The sequence below is a fragment of the Macrobrachium rosenbergii genome, chromosome 5 (assembly GCF_040412425.1).
Source record: "Macrobrachium rosenbergii isolate ZJJX-2024 chromosome 5, ASM4041242v1, whole genome shotgun sequence".
Classification (NCBI taxonomy): domain Eukaryota; kingdom Metazoa; phylum Arthropoda; class Malacostraca; order Decapoda; family Palaemonidae; genus Macrobrachium; species Macrobrachium rosenbergii.
In genome coordinates, this window is record NC_089745.1 from 59,888,994 (window position 1) to 59,902,085 (window position 13,092).

Here is a 13,092-nt window from a genome sequence, read left to right on the forward strand (position 1 = left end):
TGAGAGTAAAATGCAAAAGATGTTCAAAGATCTTTATGGACACGATTACAGGCAGTTTTAATTGTCACTACATTCAAGACGACTTGATAATGCCTTGCTCTTATGTATCTCGTTGTACTTGAGAATAAAATGCAAAAGATGTCCAAAGATCTGTATGGACACGATTACAGGCAACTTTACTTGTCTCTTACTACATTCAAGACGACTTGATAACAGCTCGAATCTGATAATCGTAAGTTGGTAGATAAATCATATTTACGGGGTGTCTTCTTATCACTGTAGACCTCCGACTCCTGACGGCAAAGGCGACGCGAGGATCGCCAAGTCATAGTGGGTCCCCTCCTTCCCTCGGTGATAAATACGCTCTCGTTTAATTTAACCTTTGATAGTTATGAAGAGGGAGGACGTCAAAAGAGTCCTAACAGAGTTGAAGTAATGGCGTCCCAAGTGTTCCAGAGATTGAAAATTGTGATTTTCGTCTGTTGTTGCGTTTGTTTAAGCTCTGTAAAAGGTATGTTCGCTTCGGCAGTTTGTCGCTTCACTCTCATTCCAAGACATGTTTTGGTATGGTAGTAGCCTAAGACACCAGAAACAGTTTTCGGAATATTAGATCTATATTATTTTGTTTATCTTTTTTTTTTAGATTTCTAATAATTTTGGTTTTTTTAATCTTTGTAGTTGACAGAAGACAGAAAGACAAGTTACTATTCTTCGAGCATTTCCTAATGTATGAATTTTATACATACGTTTTCGCACACCTTTCACACTGTATACCTAATGTGCATACATTGATAGCCTTAGAAAATAAGTGCATGTATGCGAGTGAAGTCATAGAACAAGTTCAAGGAAACGCTGTTGCATGAGACGTTAATTCACTTTATCACAAAGACCACCCAGCAGGGGGTTGCGGATAAAAATAGCAGCCTCCTCACACGACAGGGTATGGAACCCACCAAATGGCCTGGCACTGGGTATGTAGCCTGTCATATATTATTGTTGCAAATGCACTTGGAAAAGAAGTAAGGAAGTAAATCGTTAATCATGGTGTTTTCAGTGCTAAAAGTTAAGTATACCTTAGCTTAACCAGACCACTGAGCTGATTAACAGCTCTCCTAGGGCTGGCCCGAAGGATTAGATTTATTTTACGTGGCTAAGAACCACTTGGTTACCTAGCAACGGGACCTACAGCTTATTGTGGAATCCGAGCCACATTATAACGAGAAATGAGTTTTTGTCAGCAGAAATAAATTCCTCAAATTCTTCATTGGCCGGTCGGAGAATCGAACGCGGGACCAGCAGAGTGCTAGCTGAGAACGATAACTACCCGTCCAATGAAGAACTTGTTTTCAGTGTGCATGAACATGGCACAGAAGAGAGAACTTGTAAGTGTTACCCGGTAAATGGATTAAAGTGTGGATTTTATATTATTCATGAAACGCAGTGGATCAAACGGCCTTTACGTCTAGAAGGTGAGAGGAATTCGAAAAAGCGAAGTGAAAGGCGCAGCACATTTAAGAGGTGTCGATATTCTGTTCACAGAATTTCTGTACTGAAGTATGAATGTACACGTGGAACTTGGACTTGATTCAGCAGTTAAGAGGATGACTATACAAGTGATTAAGGTCTAGTTGATCTGGGGAATAACCCACTGTTAGGGAAAAACAGTAGCAAGCCCCTCCCTGCCCCCCCCTTTTTTTTTTTTAACTGACAGCTGAAGTTCACTTGCAGCTTTGACAAACGTCGATGACCATTTTTGTTTTGACGCCAGTTTAATGAGCTCGGTCAATCTGTCGCAGCCGACTTCGTATGTCCTTATTTATTCTGATAGGCACAAAAATCGAATTCAAAACGGCTACGCAACTCTGAATCTAGATTGTACCTTAAAAGCATTTTCAGTGTCACACTTCAGCTCCTGTCATTGGGACAAATGGCTGCTATGAAACTCAGCAATTTTAGATTTGTCTCTGTAATAAGTTGCTTCACTTTTGAATCCATTTGGACCTACCTTTTATCTGAAGCTAATCTTCCTTATCGCCTGGGCCTTAAGAGGCGAGTCCTGATAATTGGAGATCTCGCTTCAATGATCAAAACTTTTATGTAACAGTGAGCGTTGAACAGTAAGAGTTTGATTCGTATAGTGAATAAACGACACACGTCCATTTGAAAAATAACACGAACAGACTTTTAATTGTTCATGAAATGCAGGCTTAGTTGAATTCCCACACCCATTCTCCTTCGTCGCTCTTTGGAAAAATCACGTTGGTGTGTTGTGTTGTTTGTATAAATTGATGCGTGATTTTTTTAGTTTTACTCAGAACTGACGCGTCGTCTTCCTTTTGTAATGAAAAATGACGTTTCGTATTTCCGTTTTTATTTAGTTCATCTTTTTTGTTCTAAAGAATTAATGTGTTTTCTTTTGGTTTACATTTGGAATATATGAGTCGTCTTAACGTTTATACAGCATTTGATGAGTCACCTTCCATTCTTAGTGTCCTGTAAGAGAAAACTATTCAGATGGCTATTTGTCTCTCCGTCCGCACTTTTTCTGTCCGCCCTCAGATCTTAAAAACTACAGAGGCTAGAAGGCTGCAAATTGGTATGTTGATCATCCACCCTCCAATCATCATACATACCAGATTGCAGCCCTCTAGCCTCAGTAGTTTTTATTTTATTTAACGTTAAAGTTAGCCATGATCGTGCGTCCGGCACCACTATAGGTGCCAACAACACAGTCCACCACTGGGCAGCGGCTGACAGTTTCATGGGCCGCGGCTGATACTTTCATGTGCCGTGGCTGAGAGTTTCATACAGCATTATACGCTGTACATAAAACTCGATTGCGCTGAAGAAACTTCGGCGCACTTTTTACTTGTTGTTTATAACTGCTGGACAACCTCTCCGTTTTTATTAAGATAATATCTTTCATTATAGAGCAATTCTCTCAGAGATCCCAAAGTGAAAAGCACGGAAAAATATGACACATTCGTGCATTATGTGATCTCATAAGTCTTCTCTGATCTAAGGGCCTCTTCGCATTTGGAAGATATAAATAACTGGGAAAATTCTCCTTTAAAATGCCATCTTGGATGTCAGTAATAGGTGTTTTCAGCTGACTGTGTCACATTAGGATACAGAGTGTATATTCTGCCGGGGACGAAGTACTTGAACAATTCTAATTCCCCTGGGTGTTAGTTATTCCCAAGGTATATCGAATTTGTTATTAAACGATATTTGTGGCTTGATATTTACGAATATAAAAAAGTCATGCGTGTATAAGTGATATATATATATATATTATTTATATATATACATATATATATATATATATATATATATATATATATATATATATATATATATATATATATATATATATATATATATATATATATAAGCAATTTAGGAATATTTTATCATATGCAATTTCCATTGAAGTCAGTGGCACTATTCGGAGAAACTATCTTCTTATCAACACTCTGAGTCAGTCTATACTTTTTTTTTTTTTCTCTTCTGGCAAGCTTCGTAGGAACAAGGAAAAATAATTCCGGATTCTTTACTTTACTTTTTCCTAGTCGACAGACCGTTTCCCCACCTCTCTTTGGCGGCTTCATCAGGGCTGGATTGTAAAAACTGTGTATGTCGATTAATAATCCAGTCCTGATGAAGCCCCCGGGAGAGGTGGTGAAACGGTCCATCGACTAGAAAATAGAAAAAGTAAACGGAAAAATCCAGAATGATTTTTCCTTATTCCTAAGAAGCTTCCCAGAAGAGAAAAAGAAGTGTAGACTGATTCAATCTCGATAAGAAGGTAGTATCCGCAAACAATGCCATTGACTTCAGTATATATATATATATATATATATATATATATATATATATATATATATATATATATATATATATGTATGTGTGTGTGTGTGTAATAGCTGAGTGCGTTTGCGTGTACCGCCATTTATGCACTTTGGGATTGGACATACATTACAGACTACGCTGAAATTGGCCCTCGACCTGTTTCAGTCGTAACCAAGCAAAATGATAAAAGCAAATTATTGGGTCTTCACGAAAAACACGTTAACCAGAAGTGTATACAACGCCTGGTCCTTGGGTCGAAATAAGCCTTGGCAACTGGGAGCACTTCATTAAGGAGAGGGGTGGAGTAATATCACTGTTATTTTTAGGAGGAGCCCTGGGCGCATTTTAACTCTTGATGGTAACAGATGCTCGCTAATGGAATGTCATGGAAGTAACGTTTTAGTTAATTAGTCTTATTTTACCCTCGGCTGCAATGGTCAGGAAGACAATTTAGAATGCGCGCTCGCCTGTTTACGAAAGGCGAGATTGAACAAACTTGGGCGCACGAAGGGGAAAATAAAAGTGCAGACCGCGCTTGAATCATAAAGTGGTCTAAATCGAAGGCGCATGTTGAGAGAGAGAGAGAGAGAGAGAGAGAGAGAGAGAGAGAGAGAGAGAGAGAGGATTTTTTTGGCCATTGCTTGCAAATTGTAATTATTTGGACGATGGACGATACTTGTCGGAGCTGAAATTGGATTCTTAACAATGAATTCTTCCTCTTCCTAATTTGTCCGGGTTTATTCTACGTGTTTTTTTTATTTGATTGCAATAACTTGTTTGCTATACCGTTGGTCTTCCGATCAGCAAAGTTAAAAAACGTCAGGACTCATCGGTATTTCTGCTGGTAACCTCAAAAAGATGCCTGACGTCATTGCACATAAGCCCCTCGGAGGATACATGTTTTGAGACGGTGGTATGGAAGATAATTTTTTGAAACAGATCAGAAAATTTTAAGATGAAAGCAAAGCGCGTTAAAGTATTTAGATGCAAGGTTATATGATAAAACATTGCTAGAAATGGAGTTTGGAATGGCTGATGTGTTCAGTTTATATGGTGCTGACTGAGGTAGTGAAGACTAACTCCAGAAACAAGTAAAAGATTTGAAATTGTGAATGGAGAAAGTTGACGGGGAAACCGGGATATAATAGAATAATGAATGTTATTGGCGGTTAGAAGAATCAAAATATTTGATTCATATAGGTACTTTGGAGCGAATGCAAAGGATGGTGGTAGGATAAGAGAAGAGATGAATCACAGAGCAGGTGACAGAAGGGAGGTAATAGTAGGGTAAGTGCAAAAGATTTGGGAGAGGAGTGGGGTGTCACTGGAATCCGGAGTGGAGAGCTAACTTCTCTATATGTAACTGACGTGGATGTTAAATAAAAATGGACAAACTATTGTTTTTCAGTTTTTGCTTAGTATATGTGGATTGAGAAGGAATGAATGGGTAAGAATTGAGGAAATAGAAGTAAATATAACGGTTAGTATGCATGTAAAAGTGATTGCATGTTTTGAGGTGTTTTGGCTTGCGGAAATATTGGAGGATGATAGACTGATGAAAAGAACACATAAATCTGTGCTGGGAGTAAGGACAGGAAGGCCTTGAAAGTGGTAAAATGAGAAGTAATTGAAAAACTGGGTCTTAATGTCCATTAACCAAGAGAGTGCATGCAAAATGAAGGTGAGTAACAATATGTGCTGATGAGTTTCCTGTGGAAGAGTATGGAGTGAATAAGGTTGAATGATTTTTCTGCACTGGAGTTCATCTGCAATTCGGCAATCAAAGTAAGAAAGTGGCAGTGACCTTTGTCTTGTTATTTGCTTAGTTCACCCTCTTTTAGCGAAAGTAGGTGGCTCTGATCACGTTTGCTATGGCCGTTCATTATTCCCGGCTCACTACCTACTAGTCCACCCAGCCGTAAATGAGTAACAGCGTCAAGCAAAAACGGTTTATATATATATATATATATATATATATATATATATATATATATATATATATATATATATATATATATATATAATATATATATATATATAAATATATTACGTGTATCTGCGTAGTTCAGTGATTATGATGCTCGCTTCACTGGTTAGATGACCCAGGTTCAGTTCCTGACTAAAGCAAATTTATTTGTTGACTTTAGCTGTAAATTAATGTTCCTTGTTGTTATTCGACTGTGATGATCACAACCAGGTTGGAGAAGGACATCGGACAGAAATCTCATCCGAAAGACTTCCTGATAACAGGAAGGTTATCACCTTCATGAGCCATCCCTTCTAAGGGAAAAAGAATATAGCGTAGGATATATACTATTGCAATCAATCAATCAGTAGCAGCATTGGAATGAAATGTTTGGATTTCAGTCATCCAGTTGTGTATGAAGTTTTCTTTACTTGTGGGAAAGTTGAGATAAGAGCTTATTCACTACATAGTTTAATTAAAAGCTAATTGTTGCTGAAAATTATTGTTACTTGATATTACAAACTTATGCTTTGAGTAGCGTTTTGTGAAGAAATGAAGAATACTGAGCATATATATATATATATATATATATATATATATATATATATATATATATATATTATACTGTATTATATACTATATATATATATATACTTATATATATATATATATATATATATATATATTTATTTATATATAAAATGTTCACTAATATTACCTCATTGAAAAGCAGTCCTTTGGTTATTTCCTTTGGTGAGTATACTGACTCGGTTAGAATTGATGGTTACATAATAAAGGTAATTAATGTACCGATGCCGTCAAAACTAATGATTATACACTAGACGTAATATAATACTGGAGTTCACTGTCCGTAGACTTTCAAAGTTGCACCAAAAGTTCCCCAGGTAAACAAACGCACAAACACGGCTTTACATTGCGATAGTATATAATGAATTCTTGGCTTGGTTGTTACGAGTCATCATTATTTTATAGGTATGGTGCACTTCAATTTAGTTTTGAGTGCTGCTGAAACGGTAATTGGGTGTTCAGCTGGAAATAACTGCTGTAAGAGTGCCAACGAATTCGGACACAAGTGCACCGCATCCCAGGGCAAAACAGCATAAATACCCTTTCATCCGATGGAATGGGATGTTAAGAAATAAAATGGACGTATTGGAGCATTTCAGTTTCCACAGTGAGAAAAAAAATTATGTCCGTGGTCATGTTGAGGGAAAGTAAGCTGAATTTCATAGTCCACTGTGAAGTCTTGAGATGGTTAAAGCGAATCAGACGCAACATACACACACACACACACACACACACACACACACACACACACACACACACATATATATGTATATATGTGTGTATGTGCGTTTGTGGTATATATATACATATATATTATATTATATATATATATATATACAGTACATAACATGTATACGCATGTATGTATATATATGCATGTGTATATATATATATATATATTATATAATATATATAAATATATATTTATATATAAATATATGTTATTTATATATATATATATATATATATATATATATATATATATATATATATATAGTGTGTGTGTGTTTGCGTGCATGTATGTATCAGTATCTATACACGCACTAATCGTAATATCTACGTACAACTTCCAGGGAGCGCCGTGCATTTACGAGTGGTAAATGCACGAGATGGCATCGACTCTCCGACTGGTCCCGAGGTGGAGGTCACGTGGACACTTCCCCGTCAGGAGCCGTCTCTGTCAGTGACTTGGCACTCTCTCACTTACTCCTCGCAGGTAAAGTGTACAAAATATATATTGCACTAATCTGAAATGCAAGTATACTATGATTATTTATGTTTAATCCATCAAAGTCTTTCTTTTTATTTATCTCTAGATATAACTGATTCCACCAAAAAAGTAGTGAATTTTACAAGTTATCTTGCATTGCTTATCGAATTAAAAGTAAAACTGAAATTTATATTGTAGGATTGTTTTCTAATTTTTTTTTTATTTAAATATGAAATTTTGACTACTTTTCAATATCCATATTTTAACTAATTAAGGGTTTTTCAGTCCCATCTGGTGAGTTTCTCATTGATACTTATTGTCATTAATAGCCCATGTTCTCCACACATCAACTTTGCCTAATATCGTATGACAGGTGTTATCAAAAGTTTGGTCTTCACTATAAATTTTGATAAAAGTTGCCAGGGATTTCCAAACAAATATTGAAAGCTTTTCGATATCCCAAATGATTTTTTAATAACTATTGAAAAATTTTCTATATTCAAAATAATATCCTAACAACTACTGAAAGCTTTCCAAATCATCCATCTCTGCCAGGTGACTGAATAGTTCCTCATTGGCCGGATGGGTCTCATTCTCAGCTAACACTCTGCTGCCTCCGCGTTCGATTCTCCGACCGGCCAATGAAGAATTAGAGGAATTTATTTCTGACGATAGAAATTCATTTCTCGTTATAATGTGGTTCGGATTCCACAATAAGTTGTAGGTCCCGTTGCTTGGCAACCAAGTGGTTCCTAGCCACGTAAGATAAATCTAATCCTTCGGGCCAGCCCTAGGAGAGCTGTTAATCAGCTCAGTGGTCTGGTTAAACTAAGGTAGACTTACTTTTCTTCCAGGTGACTGTGAAAGAAGTTGGCAACCATCAGCTGGAGAAGGGGAGCGAGAGCTTCACCATCAGCGATGGCTTGAAATACAACCAGCAGTATCGCGTCTGCGTGCACGTTGAACCTGGGCCCTGTGACCACGCGACCGAGGCTTGCGGTTATATCATGGTTCCTAAACTGCACCAGAATAAGTCGCAGCCAGGTAAGATTACACTGCAGTGTGTGGAGGCTTAGTATGGTGTTCCTCTCTGTCTCCGTTTTAGCACAGTTTAGTCCTTCAAGAGAAGGCATCGTGCTTACCCCATATAAAAAATAGGAAAAAGCACGTTAAACGAAGAAGAAGAAGAAGATTTAAAAAGATTTTATATATATTGATTAATCGTAGCCCCGAGTAGTTCAGTGACATGAAGCTCTACCCTCCAGAATCAGCCTCCTGAAATGCCTTATAGGTTTCTCTTTTTAATCCCAAGAAAGTTGAGTCTTCATTACAAAAGACCAACACTGGTTAATTTTCAAAGAAAGGCATCGCATAAAAGTATTTAATGTTTACGTAAAGAAGAATACGACATTAAATCCCTCGTGACTTAAGCATTGAAGTATGCAGTTGGTAGTCAGTCGACTATTGCAGATTGCATCCGGAGGTGGAGAGAGAGAAATATACATATGTGAAATTATAAAATCAAGCGGAAAAGCTGACTTGACGTAGCCATTTTCCCTGCGTTTGTGGTAACGCATTGGATATTTCCGTAAATAGATAGTCCATATTGCTTATAGAAGAACGACGTTGAGGTTATGGATAGATGAGACATCAGCGCTAGCTGTAAAGACTATAACTCTCTCTCTCTCTCTCTCTCTCTCTCTCTCTCTCTCTCTCTCTCTCTCATGCATATATATATATATATATATATATATATATATATATATATATATATATATATATATATATATATATATATATAATATGTATTATGTATGTGTGGGTATGTGTCTGTGTTTGTTAACTGAAAAGTACAGCCATTTGAATGAAACATCGACACTAGTTAAAGTGTATCTAGGTACCTGTGAGTATTAAAAGACGCAGTAGCAACAGTATTTCTCTCTCTCTCTCTCTCTCTCTCTCTCTCTCTCTGTGCGTATGAATGATAAAATGGCCTTAGCAGTTAATCTTTCCTGAATAATAACGGCCATGTCGTGCAAGTTTGCGCAGAGGGTGAGGCTAATGAACTCGACAATTTATTCGTTAGAATGGATTAACGAGGGATGCGAAGAGCTATTCATAAGCAATACCGGCCCTTTTTTATGTACAAGTTCTATTCTCGTAATAGCTGTATGCAATTCTAATGTAATTTTTGGGGAAGACCAAAACTCAGGCAGGAGGACAATTGCTGCGTTGATGTTTTCTCTGTTTATGTGTGTATGGAGAGAAGAGAGAACTTGTAGATAATAAATTGATAGGATTGTGAGTTCTGTCATGTTTACATATGGACTCCATACTTATAAGCATACACACAAACACACAAACGCGTGTACAAAAAAAAAAAAAAACTATTCTCGGGTGGTTCCAGAGAAAAACAGATATGCAGTCATTGCCACGCTCACTCTTTTGCCAGTCTTGTAGCTGAGCCTCATTATCGCCAACAAGCGCGATCATCAGCAAACATCAGTCACTTCATACTCCATTCTCGACCTCTTTTTACTTATCCCACATTTTTGCATCACCATCTGTCCTTTATCAAAGTTCTCACATTCCTCCATCTATAATGATATTGAGCAGTCATGGAGACAGTACGCCCTGGTCTTAGGTTCACTTTGGCACTAAATAAACCTCTTCCCCAACTTCGTATTTCAACACATGCTTCATTTTTCCCCAGGCAAAAATTGCTGATAACACTTCATATTTCTTTGGTATCTTTTCAGTCGTAAGTTTTTTCTTGCTCCATATATATAGCATACAGCTTTTTATCTATACTCAAGTTTCTCACGCAACTTGATTAACGCATGCTCTTCCAGATACAGATCCTCACTGTTCTCCCCCTTATTATTATATATGCACTTTTGTCCATAGAGTTGGTTGCTCCAGAAATTATCATCCTGTATTTTATATGAGGTTCCACTTCCCGTACCTTTCTCCATAAGCATCTGCAGTCTACTACAATCGACTAATAACCTGTTACCTAATTCAGTGCTTAGGTCAGCAGAGACTGTGTTTCAACAAAATGGTCCTATATTGCTGTGTGGTTGTCCAGAAATCGAACCCTTTCCCTTTATGCTGAATAAACTTTGACGGCCAAACTGCTAAAATATGTTTATCTTATTTTTAGGAAATAAACATGGTAAAAGTGAAGATTTTTTTAATAAAGGCGATGGATTCAAGGCATTACGTGAAGGCAACCTAAACGTGTAGAATTTGTAATTCGAAGTTGGCTGAGGTAAAGAAGCACAAGACTGAAAGTTGGTGACTCCTAAACAATGTCAAAGTCATTTTCTTGGGAATATTGAGTCGAAATGCGTGTCCAGCAACCAAGGGAGGGTTGGGACATGCATTCCTGTGGTTTTTAGTTAGGTCCAAAATAACAGCACAAGAATGAAAAGTTAGGTCCAAAACAATAGAACAAGAATAAAAAGCTAGGTCCAAAATAACAGCACAAGAACCAAAACAATAGTGCAAGTATAAAAAGTTAGGTCCAAAATAACAGCACAAGAATGAAAAGTTAGGTCGAAAATAATAGCACAAGTATGAAAAGATAGGTCCAAAATAATAGTACAAGAACGAAAAGTTTGGTCCAAAATAATAGCGCAAGAATGAAAAGTTAGGTCCAAAATAATAGTAAAAGAATGAAAAGTTAGGTCCAAAATAAAAGTACAAGAATGAAAAGTTAGGTCCAAAATAATAGTACAAGAATGAAAAGTTAGGTCCAAAAAAATAGTATAAGAATAAAAAGTTAGGTCCAAAATAATAGTACAAGAATGAAAAGTTTGGTCCAAAATAATAGCGCAAGAATGAAAAGTTAGGTCCAAAATAATAATACAAGAATGAAAAGTTAGGTCCAAAATAATAGTACAAGAATGAAAAGTTAGGTCCAAAATAATAATACAAGAATGAAAAGTTAGGTCTAAAATAATAGTACAAGAATGAAAAGTTAGGTCCAAAAAAATAGTATAAGAATAAAAAGTTAGGTCCAAAATAACAGTATAGGAATAAGAAGTTAGGTCCAAAATACAGCACAAGAATGAAAAGTTAGGTCCAAAATAATAGTACAAGAATGAAAAGTTAGGTCCAAAATTATAGTACAAGAATGAAAAGTTAGGTCCAAAATAATAGTACAAGAATGAAAAGTTAGGTCCAAAGCAATAGTACAAGAATGAAAAGTTAGGTCCAAAATAATAGGAAGAGAATAAAAGTTAGGTCCAAAATAATAGTATAAGAATGAAAAGTTAGGTCCAAAATAATTGTATAAGAATGAAAAGTTAGGTCCGAAATAGTAGTGCAAGAATGAAAAGTTAGGTCCGAAATAATAGTGCAAGAATGAAAAGTTAGGTCCAAAATAATAATACAAGAATGAAAAGTTAGAAATAATTGTTAGGTCCAAATAATACAAGAATGAAAAGTTAGGTCCAAAATAGCAGCACAAGAATGAAAAGTTAGGACCAAAATAATAGTACAAGAATGAAAAGTTAGGTCCAAAATAATAGTACAAGAATGAAAAGTTAGGTCCAAAATAATAGTACAAGAATAAAAAGTTAGGTCCAAAATAATAGTACAAGAACGAAAAGTTAGGTCCAAAATAATATTACAAGAATGAAAAGTTTGGTCCAAAATAATAGCGCAAGAATGAAAAGTTAGGTCCAAAATAATAATACAAGAATGAAAAGTTAGGTCCAAAATAATAGTACAAGAATGAAAAGTTAGGTCCAAAAAAATAGTATAAGAATAAAAAGTTAGGTCCAAAATAATAGTACAAGAATGAAAAGTTTGGTCCAAAATAATAGCGCAAAGAATGAAAAGTTAGGTCCAAAATAATAATACAAGAATGAAAAGTTATGTCCAAAATAATAGTACAAGAATGAAAAGTTAGGTCCAAAATAATAATACAAGAATGAAAAGTTAGGTCCAAAATAATAGTACAAGAATGAAAAGTTAGGTCCAAAAAAATAGTATAAGAATAAAAAGTTAGGTCCAAAATAACAGTATAGGAATAAGAAGTTAGGTCCAAAATACAGCACAAGAATGAAAAGTTAGGTCCAAAATAATAGTACAAGAATGAAAAGTTAAGTCCAAAACAATAGTACAAGAATGAAAAGTTAGGTCCAAAATAATAGGAAGAGAATAAAAAGTTAGGTCCAAAATAATAGTATAAGAATGAAAAGTTAGGTCCAAAATAATTGTATAAGAATGAAAAGTTAGGTCCGAAATAATAGTGCAAGAATGAAAAGGTAGGTCCGAAATATTAGTGCAAGAATGAAAAGTTAGGTCCAAAATAATAGTACAAGAATGAAAAGTTAGGTCCAAATAATTGAATAAGAATGAAAAGTTAGGCCCAAAATAGCAGCACAAGAATGAAAAGTTAGGACCAAAATAATAGTATAAGAATGAAAAGTTAGGTCCAAAATAATAGTACAAGAATGAAAAGTTA

The 13,092-nt window shown here is 35.8% G+C and overlaps 1 protein-coding gene across 1 annotated transcript in view; it reads left to right on the forward strand.

Annotated features, from left to right (window-relative positions):
* Positions 1 to 295: 295 nt before the first annotated feature.
* The window catches only part of LOC136838842 (uncharacterized), a 59,599-nt gene continuing 46,802 nt past the window's right edge, over positions 296 to 13,092 (forward strand). The window contains exons 1-3 of the mRNA XM_067104483.1: positions 296 to 511; positions 7,480 to 7,622; positions 8,471 to 8,660. Of these exons, the coding sequence (XP_066960584.1) occupies positions 436 to 511; positions 7,480 to 7,622; positions 8,471 to 8,660 (409 nt within the window). The 5' untranslated portion in view covers positions 296 to 435. The remainder of the gene's footprint in view (positions 512 to 7,479; positions 7,623 to 8,470; positions 8,661 to 13,092) is intronic.